This window comes from Neoarius graeffei, chromosome 26 (genome assembly GCF_027579695.1).
Source record: "Neoarius graeffei isolate fNeoGra1 chromosome 26, fNeoGra1.pri, whole genome shotgun sequence".
Classification (NCBI taxonomy): domain Eukaryota; kingdom Metazoa; phylum Chordata; class Actinopteri; order Siluriformes; family Ariidae; genus Neoarius; species Neoarius graeffei.
The window spans coordinates 35,277,726-35,297,095 of record NC_083594.1 but is presented as its reverse complement, the minus strand read 5'-3'; the positions used below and the strand labels follow the sequence as shown (position 1 = coordinate 35,297,095).

At 39.5% G+C, this 19,370-nt stretch overlaps 1 protein-coding gene across 4 annotated transcripts in view; it reads left to right on the top strand.

Annotated features, from left to right (window-relative positions):
* The window catches only part of ece1 (endothelin converting enzyme 1), a 114,427-nt gene extending 95,656 nt beyond the window's left edge, over positions 1-18,771 (top strand). For 3 of the 4 annotated variants that reach the window (XM_060910363.1, XM_060910364.1, XM_060910361.1), the window contains 13 exons: positions 3,729-3,875; positions 4,078-4,131; positions 4,403-4,591; positions 4,693-4,835; positions 5,022-5,136; positions 8,069-8,356; positions 10,435-10,512; positions 11,248-11,351; positions 11,465-11,575; positions 11,677-11,744; positions 12,668-12,858; positions 16,139-16,234; positions 16,386-18,771. In XM_060910363.1, coding sequence (XP_060766346.1) covers positions 3,729-3,875; positions 4,078-4,131; positions 4,403-4,591; positions 4,693-4,835; positions 5,022-5,136; positions 8,069-8,356; positions 10,435-10,512; positions 11,248-11,351; positions 11,465-11,575; positions 11,677-11,744; positions 12,668-12,858; positions 16,139-16,234; positions 16,386-16,562 — 1,761 coding nt within the window. In that variant the 3' untranslated portion in view covers positions 16,563-18,771. The remainder of the gene's footprint in view (positions 1-3,728; positions 3,876-4,077; positions 4,132-4,402; positions 4,592-4,692; positions 4,836-5,021; positions 5,137-8,068; positions 8,357-10,434; positions 10,513-11,247; positions 11,352-11,464; positions 11,576-11,676; positions 11,745-12,667; positions 12,859-16,138; positions 16,235-16,385) is intronic. The other variant, XM_060910365.1, reaches the window with a different exon arrangement.
* Positions 18,772-19,370: the final 599 nt, after the last annotated feature.

Genomic DNA, 19,370 nt, shown 5'->3' with positions numbered 1-19,370 from the left:
TGAAGTTTAGTATGTAAATTTATTTCCCATTCTCACTTGATATGCAACTTCAGTTGCTCAAGAGTCTCAGATGTCATGTTTTGCACTTCATACAGTGGTGCTTGAAAGTTTGTGAACCCTTTAGAATTTTCTATATTTCTGCATAAATATGACCTAAAACATCATCAGATTTTCACACAAGTCCTATAAGTAGATAAAGAGAACCCAGTTAAACAAATGAGACAAAAATATTATACTTGGTCATTTATTTATTGAGGAAAATGATCCTCAATATCTGTGAGTGGCAAAAGTATGTGAACCTTTGCTTTCAGTATCTGGTGTGACCCCCTTGTGCAGCAATAACTGCAACTAAACATTTACGGTAACCGTTGATCAGTCCTGCACACCGACTTGGAGGAATTTTAGCCCATTCCTCCGTACAGAACAGCTTCAACTCTGGGATGTTGGTGGGTTTCCTTATATGAACTGCTCGCTTCAGGTCCTTCCACAACATTTCGATTGGATTAAGGTCAGGACTTTGACTTGGCCATTCCAAAACATTAACTTTATTCTTCTTTAACCATTCTTTGATAGAACGACTTGTGTGCTTAGGGTCGTTGTCTTGTTGTCTTGCTGCATGACCCACCAGAGTCAGTTCATGGACAGATGTCCTGACATTTTCCTTTAGAATTCACTAGTATAATTCAGAATTCATTGTTCCATCAATGATGGCAAGCCGTCCTGGCTCACATGCAGCAAAACAGGCCCAAACCATGATACTACCACCACCATGTTTCACAGATCAGATAAAGTTCTCATGCTGGAATGCAGTGTTTTCCTTTCTCCAAACATAACACTTCTCATTTAAACCAAAAAGTTCTATTTTGGTCTCATACATCCACAAAACATTTTTCCAATAGCCTTCTGGCCTGTCCACATGATCTTTAGCAAACTGCAAATGAGCAGCAATGTTCTTTTTGGAGAGAGTTTTCTCCTTGCAACCCTGCCATGCACACCATTGTTGTTCAGTGTTCTCCTGATGGTGGACTCATGAACATTTGCATTAGCCAATGTGAGAGAGGCCTTCAGTTGCTTAGAAGTTACCCTGGGGTCCTTTGTGACCTCGCCGACTATTACACGCCTTGCTGTTGGAGTGATCTTTGTTGGTCGACCGCTCCTGGGGAGGGTAACAATGGTCTTGAATTTCCTCCATTTGTACACAATGTGTCTGACTGTGGATTGGTGGAGTCCAAACTCTTTAAAGATGGTTTTCTAACCTTTTCCAGCCTAATGAGCATCAACAATGCTTTTCCTGAGGTCCTCAGAAATCTCCTTTATTTATGCCATGATACACTTCCACAAACATGTGCTGTGAATATCAGACTTTGATAGATCCCTGTTCTTTAAATAAAACAGGGTGCCCACTCACACCTGATTGTCATCCCATTGATTGAAAACACCTGACTCTACTGTAATTTCACCTTCAAATTAATTGCTAATCCTCAAGGTTCACATACTTTTGCCACTCACAAATATGTAATATTGGATCATTTTCCTCAATAAATAAATGAGCAAGTATAATATTTTTGTCTCATTTGTTTAACTGGGTTCTCTTTATCTACTTTTAGTACTTGTGTGAAAATCTGATGATGTTTTAGGTCATATTTATGCAGAAATACAGAAAATTCTAAAGGGTTCACAAACTTTCAAGCACCACTGTAATGCTTCACACATTTTCAGTGCAAGGTAGGCAGGCCAGTTTAGCATCTGCACTCTCTTACTATGAAGCCACTCTGTTGTAACACATGCAGAATGTAGCTTGATATTGTCTTGCTGGAATAAGCAGGGACGTCCCTGAAAGAGATGTCATCTGGATGACAGCTTATGTTGCTCCAAACCTGTATATACCTTTCAGCATTAATGTTGCCTTCACAGATGTGCAAGTTACCCATGCCAATGTGCACTAATGCACCCCCATACCATCACAGATGCTGGTTTTTGAACTTTGTCCTGGTTATAATTTAACAATCTGGATGGTCCTTTTCCTCTTTAGCCCAGAGGACACAACATCCATGATTTCCAAAAACAATTCAAAATGTGGACTCATCAGACCACAGCACACTTTTCCACTCAGTCCATCTTAGATGAGCTTGGGTCCAGAGAATTGGGTGGCATTTCTGGATGTAGTAATATCCTTTATATAGTCATGTTGGATTTTATTGCAGTGCTATCTGAGGGGTCAGCAGTCACAGGCTTTGAATGCTGGTTTTCAGTCTTGCTCCTTACATGCAGAGATTTCTCTGGATTCTCTGAATATTTTGATGATATGGATTGGCCTTGGTGAAATCCTTAAATTCCTTGCACCTGTATGTAAGAAAGTTTTTTCTTGAACTGTTGGACTATTTGCTCATGCCATTTTTCACAAAGTTATGAAGCTTGCCCCATCCTTGCTTGTGAATACCACATCCTTGCTTTCCAATTAACCTGTTTACCTGTAGAATGTTCCAAACAGGTGGTTTTGAACATTGCACAACTTTCCCAGTCTTTTGTTGCCCTGTCCCAACTTTTTTGGAACGTATTGCAGACATGAAATTCAGGATACAAGTGATAGAAATGAGTTTTCTCCGCAGGGTGGCTGGGCTCTCCCTTAGAGACAGGGTGAGAAGCTTGGTCATTCGGGAGAGACTCAGAGTAGAACCGCTGCTCCTCCACATTGAAAGGAGTTAGCTGAGGTGGTTTGGGCACCTTGTTAGGATGCCCCCTGGACGCCTCCCAAGGGAGGTTTTCTCCACTGGGAGGAGACCCCGGGGCAGACTGAGGACACGCTGGAGAGATTACATCTCTCGGCTTGCCTGGGAATGCCTCGGTATTCCCCCGGAAGAGCTGGTGGAGGTGGCTGGGGAGAGGGAAGTCTGGGCTGCTTTGCTTAGGCTGCTACCCCTGCGATCCGGATAAGCGGTAGATGGATGGATGGATGGATGGATGGAAATGCAGATTGAGTTTATATTTACAAAAAACAATACAGTTTATCAGTTTGAACATTAAATATCTTGTCTTTGTATTGTATTCAATTGAATATAGGTTGAAAAGGATTTGCAAATCATTACATTCTGTTTTTAAGTTCTACACAGCATCCCAATCTTTTGGAATCAGCATTATAAGTCCTACTGTCCCACAATTTAACCATTGCACACCAGTAACTGCTCACTTGAATGAAAGGACAGATATTTTCCCAAAATATATCATAGTTGAAATATTTTCATTTAAAAAAAATCAACTATTTATGATATAACTGTTATTTCTACCCATCGTTTCTATTTTATTGGTGCATTGTTGAAGCACAATTTTTTTGATTGTAAAATTATTTGGGTTGTGATGTCCCAAATAGTTAACAACATTGCGTCTGGGTTCCAACAGGCTCTAAACATGTCCTGAGGAGACATGCCTGTTCAGTTATTGAGCGCATCAAAACTGTGAGACAGAGAAAGCTCAAATTTCATATGTGGATAGATAACATGTTACTTTGAAAGATGACATGCAACTTCTGTTGATATCATCAATATCTTCTTTATACAAAAGCTATTTTTACACAAGAGTCAGACTATAAACACCAGCATATACAGCAATAGGGGGGTCTGAACAAACAGGCCAGTTTGACCAAGTGTATTATAATAATCTTAAGTCTCTTCATGCAATTATACGTAACTCTTCCTTCATTCATTGTGAACTGAGCCTTTTTTTCCCTTCAGACAGGAGGCTGGGCCTTGACTGGCCCCTGGGACAAGAACAACTTCCAGGAGGTTTTGCGCACTCTGTCGGCCAACTACCGCACTTCCCCTTTCTTCACTGTGTTTGTCAGCGCAGACTCCAAGAACTCCAGTAGCAATATCATCCAGGTGCACAGCCTCCTTCACTGTTGGCCAAATCATTTAACTATAGAGTGCTTTACTATTGTTTTGAATTCATTGTGTTTTATGGTGTGATTTATGAATAATTTATTGGGCTATTAATTTCATTTTTCTTGCTTAAATTCAGGAGAAGGGGAATGAATCCACTTTAAAGGCAAAATATTAAATGGTTGCTTTGTCTTTCCTACAGGTTGATCAATCTGGACTGGGCCTGCCATCTCGGGAGTACTATCTCAATGAGAAGGTATCTAGAAGAATAACTGAAGAAAAGAAAATTGTGGAAATGCATAAGAATATAATTTGTTCCATACATATACAATAAAGATATTTCTCATCCTCAGAGTATTGAAAATGTTGTTTTGAAAAGTGTGGGGAATTTTTTTTTTTTTTTTGGGGGGGGGGGGGGGGGGGAGGGGAGGACACCACTGTGTTTTAACCTACATGTTCTTATTCTAAGCTTTCTCAAATGTCTAACTGGATGTCATGGCAAAAATGCTTGTTTCTAATGCCTGCAGTATCTCAACGCATATCTGAACTTCCTGGTAGAGCTGGGAGTCCTCCTGGGTGGCTCAGAGGAGACCTCTCGCAATTTGATGCAGGAGATAGTAGAGTTTGAAACCACTCTGGCCAACATTACGGTTCCTCAGGAGGAGAGAAGGGATGAGGAGCTCATCTACCATAAGATTCAAGCTAAAGATTTAGCAGTAAGTCACACTGTGGCTTGAGAGTAGAAAAGATTGTGTGAATAGAAAATTTGTGTGTAGTGTTATAGCTAATCTGTGTGTGCCTGTGCATTTCCCTTTAGACACTGGCTCCTGCGGTTGACTGGATGCCTTTTCTCAAAGCAGTGTTTGCTCCAGTTGCTCTTAATGACTCGGAACCTGTGGTACTCTATGCTACGGAGTACCTCAAGAAAGTTTCACAGCTCATTAGCACCACCAACAAGAGGTATCTCATCACCATACAGTTAAAACCAAATACATGAAGAACTCCTATAAATAACCAAATACTAAAAGGTTTCATATGTAGCCTGGACCCACAACTTTAGGTGTGTGACTGACATTATCGACCTCATCTCCATCTCATTATTAAGTTTGCACAAATGGCTGAGCTGATTTTTCTGTGTGAATGCAGCACACTGAATAACTACATGATCATGAAAGTGGTGAGGAAGATGGTTTACATATTGGACCAAAAGTTCCAGGATGCTGAGCAGCGTTTTCTTGAAGTCATGTATGGTGCCAAGAAGGTCAGTGATTAAAGGTCAAAATTTGGAGAAATGGGCCTACACACTGGTCATGTACAAGAAATAGAAATATTGGGTAAGGTTCCTTTGTAAATGTTTTCGAAGGTCAAGCTGAGCAAAAAAAAAATTCCAGATTTACAAACATTTCAGTAACCCAGATTTTCTTCATACTTGTGTATGTTGATAAATGCCAGTCACCCATAAATGATCAGGAGTCTTCATACTGCAGCTGATTCGCATTCAGTGACATCCAAAAAACTCATAAAAGGCAAAGCTCAGAGAGAGATGAAATTAACAAAATGTTGGCTACGTTTTGAAAGAGCACCTCCTAAAGCCTAGGTCACAACCAGACGTATGATTTTTTGGCCGTGCAATTTTTGGCGTTTCCCAAATCGCTGCATTTTTTTTTGTTCGTGGAGAAAGACGCACATTGGCCGTAAGTTTGTCTTGCAACCTGAAAAAAACGTAAGCGCCCGTAGAGTTTGTTTGACATGACAAAGAACCTCTGCAGCCGGTCTGCGGCCAGTCTATGGCTCGAAAATCAGCACGTCACACACGCGCCCTCCGTGCGTTTCTTGCATTTTTTGCATGTAGACCGGCCGTAGGAGCACGTACGGCCGGTTGTGACCTAGGCTTAAGTGTGGTGTTTAGTAAATCTTCCAGGAATGCAGCTCAGCCATTCCAGAACCTCAGCTACCAAATACACACACTCATTTTACAGGGTGCCATTTATTTTCTCTTAATTTTAATGGTATTTAAAATAATTTTTATATTCTTATTTGTCTTTGTGATTTTTTTTAAATTGCTTTCTTCCAAGTTATTAATATGAAATGAGTTTCAGAAAATTTTCACTAAAGTGGTGTGTTTTGAAATGGATAAGCATTTTCAACTTGAGAACCATGGGTGGTGCAGTGGTTAGCACTGTGACCTCACAGCAAGAAGGTTCTGGGTTCAAGCCCAGTGGCTGACGGGGGCCTTTCTGTGTGGGGTTTACATGTTCTCCCCGTGTCTGTGTGGGTTTCCTCTGGGTGCTCTGGTTTCCCCCACAGTCCAAAGACATGCAGGTTAGGTTAACTGGCCACATAAATTGCCCATAGGTGTGAATATCTGAGCTGTGTTCTGTGGTCAGACATGAGTAATATGGCGGCTGCCAGCAGTGCCTTTTGTATGCCTTCGACTCAGCCATGTTAAGCTGCATCCTTCATAATTCAGCTACAAGGAAGGATGATTAACAGTAACTGCCAGTTTTGAAGCTGTTTAGATTAGTGAGTCTCTGTATCCATACTGTAAATTTCCACAAAATCACGAGCTCTTATAGGATACAAAACTGGATTTTCATGAATATCATATTTCTTGGCTAAATGTTATTAATGAATAAACTAATTCATATTGAGTGTGTTACAGTAAATGAGGTACATTCTCCAACTGTCTTCTGGCTGATATTGCTCATCTATCATTAAAATCATAAATGCATTAGCCTGGTGTAATGATAAGGGAAACAATTTGCAGCTGAATCTGAGCTCATGAAATACATCATTAAAATTGTCAACCACACCTCCATAGAGCTCATTAAAAGAGGAGGAAATTGGGAAAATTAAATACTCCATGTGTTGGAAAGTATGTGCATAGAAGACGTACAGAGCTGTGAATGGAAACATGTTGAAAGTTGTGTTTGTAAATCTTTATTTTTTTTTTAATTTTATTATTTTTTTTTAGCTTGTGTGACTGTGGAAAACTTTGTAGACTATGGGTTAGTTTAGAATCCCAGTGTGCAACACTGATATGGGCTGTACAGTGTCTTATCAAGCAGACATCCTGTTCTCCTGACCTCATCTTCCTCAAGGGTCAGGCTGAAATAACAAGCTATGAATCTGTGAGCTATGGCTTACGTACTTGTGTGTGCACTCAAGCGGGTGTGATGGGAAGAAGCAAGAAAGAGATTAAAAAGAACTGTGCTGATATTCCATTGTTGCCATAAATCATGCAAGACGTGTGTCTTTAAAGTTGACACAGTTATTCATGTTTGGTTATGTTCATTAGCTGGCCAAAACAATAAGATTTGGACACATTATATCGTTGGCCCATACATATGCGACGTGGTGTACGGACCTTATTTCTTTCCCCAACTCTTCACTCATTTTCTCAATCTTTGTGCATCTTGATGTATGTTCTTCACTTGGAGTATAAACATCACACTCACAAGGGGAAAAGGAGGCAACATGGGGTTTTTAGTGGCCTATAAAACAATAGACGGAGATTTATGATCTTTTCAGAGAGATAAAGGCAAAATAAGGTTCTTGGGATGCATTAATATACTGACTTTATGCCCAAAAAAAAAAGGTTTTGCACCATGAACAGCCTATTGCTAACTGCTGCCAAGTGTAAAGATACTGTCAGTGATCTCAGTCAAAGTTGGCTTAAAAAAACTAACTTGAAGGTTAGGGGTTCACAGCATTTCTCCCATTGACCGAGCCTGTGGCACCACAGAGGCTAGAAGTCTACCTATGAATATTTTATTCACAGTTACCAGAAATTTATATATATAAATCGCGTAAGCCCTGTGATGACCTGGCGACTTGTCCAGGGTGTACCCCACGTTTCGCCCGTAGTCAGCTGGGATAGGTTCCAGCTTGCCTGCAACCCTGTAGAACAGGATAAAGTGGCTAGAGATAATGAGATGAGATGAGATCTTTAAAGTATATCCATCCTGCAAACCTGGGGCTTTTACTTTGAATGCTTAACTAGTCATTAAGGGTGCATTTTACTTTGTTAAGGATCGAAAAAGCCTGAAGCAATGCTCAATTTTGAGTGATCAGTGCCAGAATATACTGTAAATGAGAAGAACTCACTGTTTCCTCTTGGTCATTCTGAGGTAATAGACAACAGGTTTCAGTTTGAAGTTGAATTAAGTTTGCTTTTGTGTGCAATGGTTCAGAGCTGTACTCCTCGCTGGAAGCTGTGCGTCAGCGACACAGACAGCGCACTAGGCTTCGCCCTAGGGCCTCTGTTTGTCAACGCTACCTTCGCTGAGGACAGCAAGGCCTTTGTGAGTATACCTTATCATGCATTCTCTAATACAGCTTTGAGACTGAGCACAATAACTTATCCCTTGTGTGTATATCAGGCTGAAAATATGGTCTCGGAAATCAAATGGGCCTTTGAGGACAGCTTGAAACATGTGAGTTGGATGGATGGTGAAACCAAAAAGGCAGCCAAAGAGAAGGTGAGGGGCTGATTACTTCAGACCATCTACTGTTCTCCACAACAAAACAAAAAAGCAGTTTGGTTCCTTGATGCACAACCAATTGACCATCCTGTTCACCTTTACATAAATTAATTTAAACAAGGAGGGAACTGTAGTGTGGTCAAAACGTCTAAGGATACTAGTGAAGATGCTCCTATCTTGCATTCTCTTCTAATTCAATGCAAGAGTTTTCGTTACAGATTATATTATTGACAACAACTTAAAGTTGGGAAAGTACTTTTTCTGGAAAAGTAGAATCTTTGAAATATTTACATGAATTTCAGAGTTTCTTAGTATTTGGTTTGTCCCATTTTTGTTTTAATGAGATTGTGCACTCAAGTTGACATGGACTCCACAACTTTGTGAAAAACCTTATGATTCATCTCCTCTCATCTCATTATCTGTAGCCGCTTTATCCTTCTACAGGGTCGCAGGCAACCTGGAGCCTATCCCAGCTGACTACGGGCGAAAGGCGGGGTACACCCTGGACAAGTCGCCAGGTCATCACAGGGCTGACACATAGACACAGACAACCATTCACACTCACATTCACACCTACGGTCAATTTAGAGTCGCCAGTTAACCTAACCTGCATGTCTTTGGACTGTGGGGGAAACCGGAGCACCCGGAGGAAACCCACGCGGACACGGGGAGAACATGCAAAATCCACACAGAAAGGCCCTCGCCGGCCACGGGGCTCGAACCCAGGACCTTCTTGCCGTGAGGCGACAGCGCTAACCACTACACCACCGTGCCGCCCCCCCTTATGATTCATTTTAGATCAAATCTATCTGAGTATAGTCTGAACACATGCTTCAGTAGAAGAGATTAGGCATGAGGAAATTGATTGATTGATTGATTTTTTATTTTTAAAAGCAGTTAACATGGCGGGGTGGCACGGTGCTGTAGTGGTTAGCGCTGTCGCCTCACAGCAAGAAGGTCCGGGTTCGAGCCCCGTGGCCGGCGAGGGCCTTTCTGTGCGGAGTTTGCATGTTCTCCGTGTCCGCGTGGGTTTCCTCCGGGTGCTCCGGTTTCCCCCACAGTCCAAAGACATGCAGGTTAGGTTAACTGGTGACTCTAAATTGACCGTAGGTGTGAGTGTGAATGGTTGTCTGTGTCTATGTGTCAGCCCTGTGATGACCTGGCGACTTGTCCAGGGTGTACCTCGCCTTTCGCCCGTAGTCAGCTGGGATAGGCTCCAGCTTGCCTGCGACCCTGTAGAAGGATAAAGCGGCTAGAGATAATGAGATGAGTTAACATGGCCAATATCACAAATTTGCTTACATTTAAATATGGACCTAGAAATGGTTCAAAATCTTGAATATTAAAGATCTTGAACTTTGTTTTTGTTTTAAATATTTAAAAATTGTAAAACCTTATGTTTATTTACAATTTTAAATGGGGGGGGACAGCTTTTCACTGTGGTCTCAGACTTTTGGAGCCCATTGTATATATTTGCACCAGTAGAGTTTCTTATAGATGGATGGATATGTAAGCAATAAAACAAGACAGGCCATTCTGTTATAGGAAAATTATCATCAGCAGGATAGTGTGATGCTGTCCCAAATTGATTATTTTTCTGTCACAGCACCTCCTGAAGAGTCTTATTGGTTTGTGTGGTACGTCCAACATACAATTTGCTGTGTTAGTTCTTAGTATAAAAGCAATAATGAAATAAAACGAGCAAATTAATATAAACCTGTGAATTGGCTTGTAGATGGTGCTATTGTCAGAGCTGTACTGTTCTTGGAAATTAGTCAGTCCCTTCTGACCAATCAATGTTTAGTAGCCATTCAGTTTTAGTAGAAAACTCACTGTTTTTAGTTCATTGCTTATTAGAAAGACCCTGATTTGAAAATGCTTGGCACTTTGTTACATGATTTAATTAGATATTAACCACTGATAACAGGCATGTTCCAGCCCAGCCCTTGTTCTCTATACTGCCACCTGGTGGTTTTATATATATATATATATATATATATATATATATATATATATATATATATATATATATATATATATAAAAGAAATTACCATTTACTGTTCTTTTCTTCCAGGCAGATGCAATATACAATATGATAGGCTATCCAAAGTTCATCATGGATGCTAAGGAGCTAGACAAAGTGTTCAATGAAGTAAGTACAGAATGTTATTATTGTAATGCAGTATTACATAAGATTTGAAATATACTGTATAATCTTTATCTGGTTAAATACATTGACTTGCACCAGACCTTTTTGGAAGCTGTGTGTACTATGCTGCACTACATTTTAGTTACTCCTTGGATTTGGTTTCCTATACAGTACCAGTCAAAAGTTTGGACAAAACTCCTAATTCAGTGGCTTTTCTTTTATTTTTATTCATTTTAAGACATGACATGTTTTTTTAGTGATAATGGATGTTGTATCTCTTTAGAGATTGTTGAGCAGTTTTTGACATAATATGGATTACTACAGTTGTGGAATAGGGCTATTTACTGTTCAAATACATTAAGAAGGCAAGAAATTGCATTAATTAACTTTTGACATGGCACACCTGTTAATTGAAAAGCATTCCAGGTGATTACCTCATGATGCTGGTTAAGATAATGTCAATAGTGTGCAAAATGTCAAGGTAAACGCCGGCTACTTTGAAGAATCAAAAATATGAAACATATTGTGTTTTTTTTGTTTTTAACTACATAATTCCATATATGTTCCATATGTTATTTCATAGTTTTGATGTCTTCAGTATTGTTCTACCATGTAGAAAATAATCACAACACAGAAAAACCTATGAATGAGTAGATGTGTCCAAACTTTTGACTGGTACTGTATATGGAGTTTGAATACTTTATGCATGTATATGTAATATTGCTGTTCTGTGTTTAGTTTGAAGTCGTGTCAGACTTACACTTCCAGAATGTCATTCAATACTACAACTTCTCTGGTTGGGTCATGGCTGACCAGCTGAGAAAAGTCCCAAACAGAGATCAGTAAGGAGTAGCCCTACTCACATACTCGCTCCACTCTCTGTTTATCCACTCTCTTACACACTGCTTACTAGAATTCTGCTCAAATCTTGCTGCTTCCTCCTCCTCTCGTACAGATGGAGTATGACTCCACCTACAGCGAATGCTTATTACAACCCCACCAAGAATGAGATGGTACTTCCTGCTGGGATCCTTCAAGCCCCCTTCTACAGTCACGCCTGGCCAAAGTAAAAGGATCTCACACCTTCACCTACCATATCAACTTACCAACGTATAAAATCAAAAACTCTGCTATGAATAAGCCAATCTTTAATATTTGCTTTTCTAGAGCCTTGAATTTTGGTGGCATTGGTGTAGTTATGGGTCATGAGCTGACTCATGCATTTGATGATCAAGGTAAACAATTTGTAATAATTTTATGATGGTCACTAATCTTTGTTTTTATGGAATTATAGATTACAGCAAGATCTTAACTGGCTAAGAAAGGCTGGCTAAGTACTGTTAACATCACATAAAGAAGTCCATGCAAAAGTTATTCCCACTGGCATTTCAGGTTGTGAATGAACAGTAGCCTTATTTCATGTATGAACAACAGGATCATTTACCATTCAAAAGTTTGGGGTCACCCAGACAATTTTGTGTTTTCCATGAAAAGTCACACTTTTATTTCCCACCATAAGTTGTAAAATGAATAGAAAATATAGTCAAGACATTTTTCTGGCCATTTTGAGCATTTAATCGACCCCACAAATGTGATGCTCCAGAAACTCAATCTGCTCAAAGGAAGGTCAGTTTTATAGCTTCTCTAAAGAGCTAAACTGTTTTCAGCTGTGCTAACATGATTGTACAAGGGTTTTCTAATCATCCATTAGCCTTCTGAGGCAATGAGAAAACACATTGTACCATTAGAACACTGGAGTGATAGTTGCTGGAAATGGGCTTCTATACACCTATGTAGATATTGCACCAAAAACCAGACATTTAGTAGAATTTAGCTAGAATAGTCATTTACCACATTAGCAATGTATTAGTTTAAAGTGATCTTCATTGAAAAGAACAGTGCTTTTCTTTCAAAAATAAGGAAATTTCAAAGTGACCCCAAACTTTTGAACGGTAGTGTATATTCCAGCTTGTACTTGGATCAGAATGCTTTTGGAGAATGGGCTGTTCATGAATTTAAGATGCTGAAAATTTGATTCAATTATTTCAATAATAATGCAAATTTTATATTTAAATTTGTTAAAACAACCAATCTCATCAATATGTCAATGTTTAATGTGGATGTACAATATCTCTATGCAATGTTGTTATGCTCCAAGGAAGAGAATATGATAAGGATGGTAACTTGCGCTCATGGTGGAAGGATACATCAGTGAAGGCATTTAAGCAGCAGACTCAGTGCTTGGTGGAGCAGTACAGCAACTACAGCATCAACACAGAACCCCTCAATGGTAAACACACACTTGGCGAGAACATTGCTGACAATGGTGGCCTCAAAGCAGCTTACAAGGTTTGTGTAGATCTTCTGCCATAATTTTTAACTGTTTCTCAGTAGAAGTATTGGTGTTGGAACTTGCCTCTGTCCATAAAACTACAGTGGTGCTTAAAAGTTTGTGAACCCTTTAAGTCCTAAAAGTCGATAAAGAGAACCCAGTTAAACAAATGAGACAAAAATATTATACTTGGTCATTTATTTATTGAGTTAAATGGTCCAATATTACATATCTGTGAGTGGCAAAAGTATGTGAATCTCTAGGAGTAGCAGTTAATTTGAAGGTGAAATTAGAGTCATGTGTTTTCAATCAATGGGATGACAATCAGGTGTGAGTGGGCACCCTGTTTTATTTAAAGAACAGGGATCTATCAAAGTCTGATCTTCACAACACATGTTTGTGGAAGTGCATCATGGCACGAATAAAGGAGATTTCTGAGGACCTTAGAAAAAGCATTGTTGATGCTCATCAGGCTGGAAAAGGTTATAAAACCATCTCTAAAGAGTTTGGACTCCACCAATCCACAGTCAGACAGACTGTGTACAAATGGAGGAAATCCAAGACCATTGTTACCCTCCCCAGGAGTGGTCGACCAACAAAGATCACTCCAAGAGCAAGGCATGTAATAGACCCCTTTCACTGACGTCACCCGAAACCGGAAGTAAACAGACCCTGCGCCATTTTGGAAGACCAACAAACTCGTGATAAGGGGAAAATAACGGCAGCGGTATGTGAACCCACGAGTATAAAGTGGAGTGGCAAACGACTTAAACAAACAAATCTGAGCTGTTTTATTTATGATTTATTGGCCCAACAGTAGACTTGAAAGAAACCTGTGTGAGACTTGGCAAAAAACTGTGGATATAATGGATAAGTCTGTGCATGATCTGCGGACACTTTGAGGTAAGCAAACGCAAGAAATTCAGATTTAAAACATGCTAAAGTGGCCCCAAGTTGATAACTGTATGAGGAGCAAGCCTCACAGACTTCTACAATTTAATAATAATAATAATTTAGGATGGTTTGGGGCTTGCTCGCTGCTGCCAGGTTGGTTGTTGAGTAGCCTGACTGTTTTTTTTTTCCTTGCGTGTGGTATCATTGTTGACGCGAGGTTGTTTTTTGAACATGCCAATGTGGACACGATTTCCCCTGATGAGTTATGACTTCAGACGCGATGCGTGTGTGGAGGTGTGGAGTCCGCATGATATGTGCGTAAGATAGGCTTCTCATGTGTTTGGAGATCCACGCTCTGAGACAAGCGCAAGCACATACACCCCCAAGGGAAAAAAAGGGGCCCCCCGAAAATATCGGCATAGTTCGAACACTGAGTGTAGGCACTGGGTGTAAACAACAAATAGTTTACAATATCTGGGTAGCAAACAGATGGCAGAATTGGTGTCCGGTCCTCCTTATGTTTCCATTCTCCTTTGCCCCGAGTCTTATCATATGAGTCAAACCCATCAATCACAGCCAGTTTCTCCACATACCGTGCCCTTTCTGCAACTGGTAATGTACTCACATAACCAGAATTATCATCCATCGTGTCACTTTACTCTCGCTCGTACTTTGTTTTATATTGTGAGTGCATGTACTTGGTCTTCCAATATGGCGCCTAACAAAATCTCGCGGCGCGGTGACGTCATGTGAAAGGGGTCTATAGTCTGCAAGGTCACAAAGGACCCCAGGGTAACTTCTAAGCAACTGAAGGCCTCTCTCACATTGGCTAATGTTAATGTTCATGAGTCCACCATCAGGAGAACACTGAACAACAATAGTGTGCATGGCAGGGTTGTAAGGAGAAAGCCACTGCTCTCCAAAAAGAATATTGCTGCTCGTTTGCAGTTTGCTAAAGATCACGTGGACAACCCAGAAGGTTATTGGAAAAATGTTTTATGAACAGATGAGATAAAAATAGAACTTTTTGGTTTAAATGAGAAGCGTTATGTTTGGAGAAAGGAAAACACTGCATTCCAGCATAAGAACCTTATCCCATCTGTGAACCATGGTGGTGGTGGTAGTATCATGGTTTGGGCCTGTATTGCTGCATCTGGGCCAGGACGGCTTGCCATCATTGATGGAACAATGAATTCTGAATTATACTAGCAAATTCTAAAGGAAAATGTCAGGACATCTGTCCATGAACTGAATCTTAAGAGAAGGTGGGTCATGCAGCAAGACAACGACCCTAAGCACACAAGTCGTTAAAGAAGAATAAAGTTGATGTTTTGGAATGGCCAAGTCAAAGTCCTGACCTTAATCCAATCGAAATGTTGTGGAAGGACCTGAAGCGAGCAGTTCATGTGAGGAAGCCCACCAACATCCCAGAGTTGAAGCTGTTCTGTACGGAAGAATGGGCTAAAATTCCTCCAAGCTGGTGTGCAGGACTGATCAACAGTTACCGGAAACGTTTAGTTGCAGTTATTGCTGCACAAGGGATCACACCAGATACTGAAAGCAAAGGTTCACATACTTTTGCCACTCACAGATATGTAACATTGGATCATTTTCCTCAATAAATAAATGATCAAGTATAATATTTTTGTCTCATTTGTTTAACTGGGTTCTCTTTATCTACTTTTAAGACTTGTGTGAAAATCTGATGATGTTTTAGGTCATATTTATGCAGAAATATAGAAAATTCTAAAGGGTTCACAAACTTTCAAGCACCACTGTATGTTGAAGCTCTATTCACTTGTCTCCCTATCCTCTATCAACATCCAAAAAGATCAGGCCAGTGGGTGGGTTTTACAGTCTTTCAAAACTCAAGTAATAATTATTCTTATTCAAACTGGGTTTTTATCACTTTCATAGTTTAAAAAAAAAAAAAAAGAACAAGCAGGACAGTGTTTACTCTCCATAACAACCCAGAGTGGGGCATGAAAGACATTACCTTCCACACATCCTTCCCATTCAGCACCCACAGGCTGGAAAAACTGGAGTAGAAAACAGGGTGTCTCTCTCGCAAAGCCTTGAAAACATAACAGGTGGCTTGGAAAGAGCCACCCTTCATCACATGTCATTCTTTCCACCAGGCAAAAAGTCAGAGGTTACAGAGCAGGCCTGGTATTGACAAAACATCTCCTAGCAGCTTCTGCCTGTTGATGTTCTGCCAACTTACAAAAGCTGCTCCTAGATTAGCTTGGCTTCTTTGAGATGGTTTGGTAATTCTATTACAGAAAGAACTAAAGGGTAGTGTGTCAAACTAAACAAGAGTGAGAAAGCTATAAAAACAAGTCTTCTCTTGTTTATTTTTTTTTAAATCTAAAGTATGGTATTGAATGCTGTCTTGCACTGCAGGCCTATGTGAACTGGATCCAGAAGAATGGGGAGGAGGCTACGCTGCCTGCTCTGGGAATGACAAATCATCAGCTGTTCTTCGTTAGTTTTGCCCAGGTTCGTTTTTTTGTTTTTGTTTGTTAATTCATAATAGTTTATGATCTGGTGTAGCACAGACATTGTTTACAACAAATGCAATTAGCCTAGCACGCAGTGAAAAAGCATCTAGCATACTGGGGTAAGCATTTCTATTCTCCTCTTGTTGAAGGTGTGGTGCTCAGTGCGGACCCCTGAAAGCTCTCATGAAGGCGTGATCACTGACCCTCACAGCCCTTCACGCTTCAGAGTCATTGGCTCCATCTCCAACTCCTATGAGTTCTCCAAACATTTTGGCTGTAAGGAGGATTCGCCAATGAACCCTAAGCGCAAGTGTGAACTCTGGTGACTCCATTACCAGAAGTTTGATGCATCCCAGGAAACTGTGCTTTGGTCTCTCGTAAAGCCCAGAAGACTTGTACTTAAATACATTTTAATATAGGGCTCTATTTTATCCTCACTGGGACTCAAGAAAATCTCTTACACTGGAAAAAACTACTGGATCTTTAACATGGGAGAAAGAACTGGTTGTTTTAAATACAAGTGCCTTTATTTTTTTATATGCTATCATTTTTAAGGGGAAATCCTTTCTGTTCTTGTTACAATGTTGTATATTTTACAGTTTGTTCATTGAATCATATCATGCATCATACAATGTTATTGAATGTAGTTGGTGACCATGAACAGGGTATCCCTCATTTTACAGGCCACATTATACGTAATCTAGTGTCAAATGGGCAAGACCAGAAAAATCAGAACAGAGGAACAGATTGCAGTTCATTACCAACAAAACAAATTCAAATTATTCCGTTTTTTTGTTTGTTTTTGGTTTTTTCCGTAGTGTATTGCATAAGTTCACCACGTTTTAACTGTTCCATGTTTTGCGTTATAACCTGGAAATTAAAATGACCTAATAAGGGATTATGTCAAGTTTTTAACTTGCTTTAAAAATCATTGCATTTTGTCAGTAGATGTGTATATTGCTCAATTTTGCCACCTAGTGGGGGGGGGGGAAACAATTAGCTTTTTCAAATGTTTCAATTCAGATATGGTCCACAAGACGATTTTAATTTAAAACTAATATTATAAATTCATTTGTTCGAGCCTTTACTGGGCTGAACTCAGCTCATGGGTCATATATTTCACACCCCCGGGCTAGCATTCTTCCTGAGCAAGCTTGCACACACCTGATAATTCCCTGATTTATTTAAAAAACATTGACACATCTGAGGGAAACAACATAAAATATAGTGGCTTCATATGAATGAACAACAAGAATAGTGCATGTAATCGGCAAAGATGGAAGAAATCGCCCACTTTCAATAGAATGAGCATTTACAATGAAGTTAAAACATTTAGAGATGCTGTCTAAACCAACATACAGAACCTAAAGGGAAATAAACTGGAACCATATATTCAAGTGCTGCAACCAGTTTATATTAATTTAAAATACAGTCTTCTGATGCTAGTTGGTAATTTTATAAGAATGTGCATGACTTAACTTGAATAAAAAGTTATGGCTAATATTAGATGGAATAGCAGGATTACTGGATGCAGCTACTCTTTGAATTATTTCTTATGGAACCTAATTATTTTGCCCTTGCTATTTAAATTTTTATGTTACCTTGGGTTGGGATGGTTCCGTTTCATGGCTTTAAACGTTTGACCATCTCACAAAAATGTTCCCCAAAACCAAATTAATTACTTTCTGGACAAATCACTCAACATCATAAACAAAAATATTTAATGTACAATTAATGATTAAATAAATCACTACTGACCATGGATACAAAATAGATAATTGGCTCAAAAACATTGCAAACAAATAAATGTAAGGAATGCCATCATCCAGATTAAATTACACAAAAGCATGGCTTCTCGATAAATGTGTTGTGATTACGTTAAAGATGTCATCATTGGGTCAGGGGAAAAAGCCCATGTAGTGGTGCATCTTACCTCAGGGCGCCTCTTCACTAATTAGTTCCTAGTTTCCAGGTCCAGTCATCCAGCAGCAGTTACTCAAGTTCTTTAAAGCATGTCTACTGGTGCAAAATGTTATTGTGATTCAGTAACTTGATCAGTGCGACCCATATACCGTACATATTTACAATGACTTCAGTGCATAGACTGATATTTTTCCATTTCTTGGATTCTTGATCTCCATTTTGTGAAATTTTGGTTCTCCATTTTGCTTTTACATGCCATAACATTGTATTTTGGAATATGATGCATGTATTGTGCAATGCTTAAAACTTATATATAAAATGTGTGTGTGTGTGTGTGTGTGTGTGTGTGTGTGTGTGTGTGTGTGATGTATGGCCTGCTGTAAGTAGTTGATTGGGCTTGAGTGAATGAATGAATGAATGAATGAATGACCGACCTTTCTTTGACATGATGGGAAATATTTGCTGCTCTTCAAATGTGACAACCGAGACTGCAGACATTATTGGTCCATTAATGTGACCAGTGTTGATATGTAAAATGTGAATACAAATTAGAATGGATTTTCTCACCTTAATGCAAAAAAAAATTGATGCAATAAAGTTTTAGCCAAATGGTTCAGATGTGATCATATTGCAATACAGAGGGGTGAGCATTTCCCTTAGAAATAGATTCCTGTATAACTGCATTCATGTCATTGCATGAAAAGCATCTAAACCCAAAATTCAACAGCATTTGCTATTTCAAGTTGGGTTTTTTTTTTCTCCAGACTGTATATTCATAGTTGGTTAAAAGTGACTTCTGTGAGTAGCAGTTTTATCTTGGCAGCATAGAACATATCAATTTGCAATTAACGTGGAGGGTAAATTAGCATTTTATGATTTCTACTAAGCCCTTGGACAGAGGTTCACAAAATGAATGAGTGATTGAATGAGTGACTCAACGTTATGAATGGTGATCTGTAAGCAACCCAAAGTCTACATTTTATCACCTATAGATGTATAAAATAGGATTACTGTAACATTTGAACATTGTATTGTGTTAGACGCGCTTGTATGCGTGACCTATGTAAAGTACATCAAGTGCAACTTGACTAAAAACCAAAAGAATATTTCTTGCACTGATTTACCAGCCTAGTGGGAAGTGTTGTGTTTGTCATAGGATAATCCATGCCAAGGTGGTGTGATATGGCCCAATGCAAAGCATTGAGGCATGA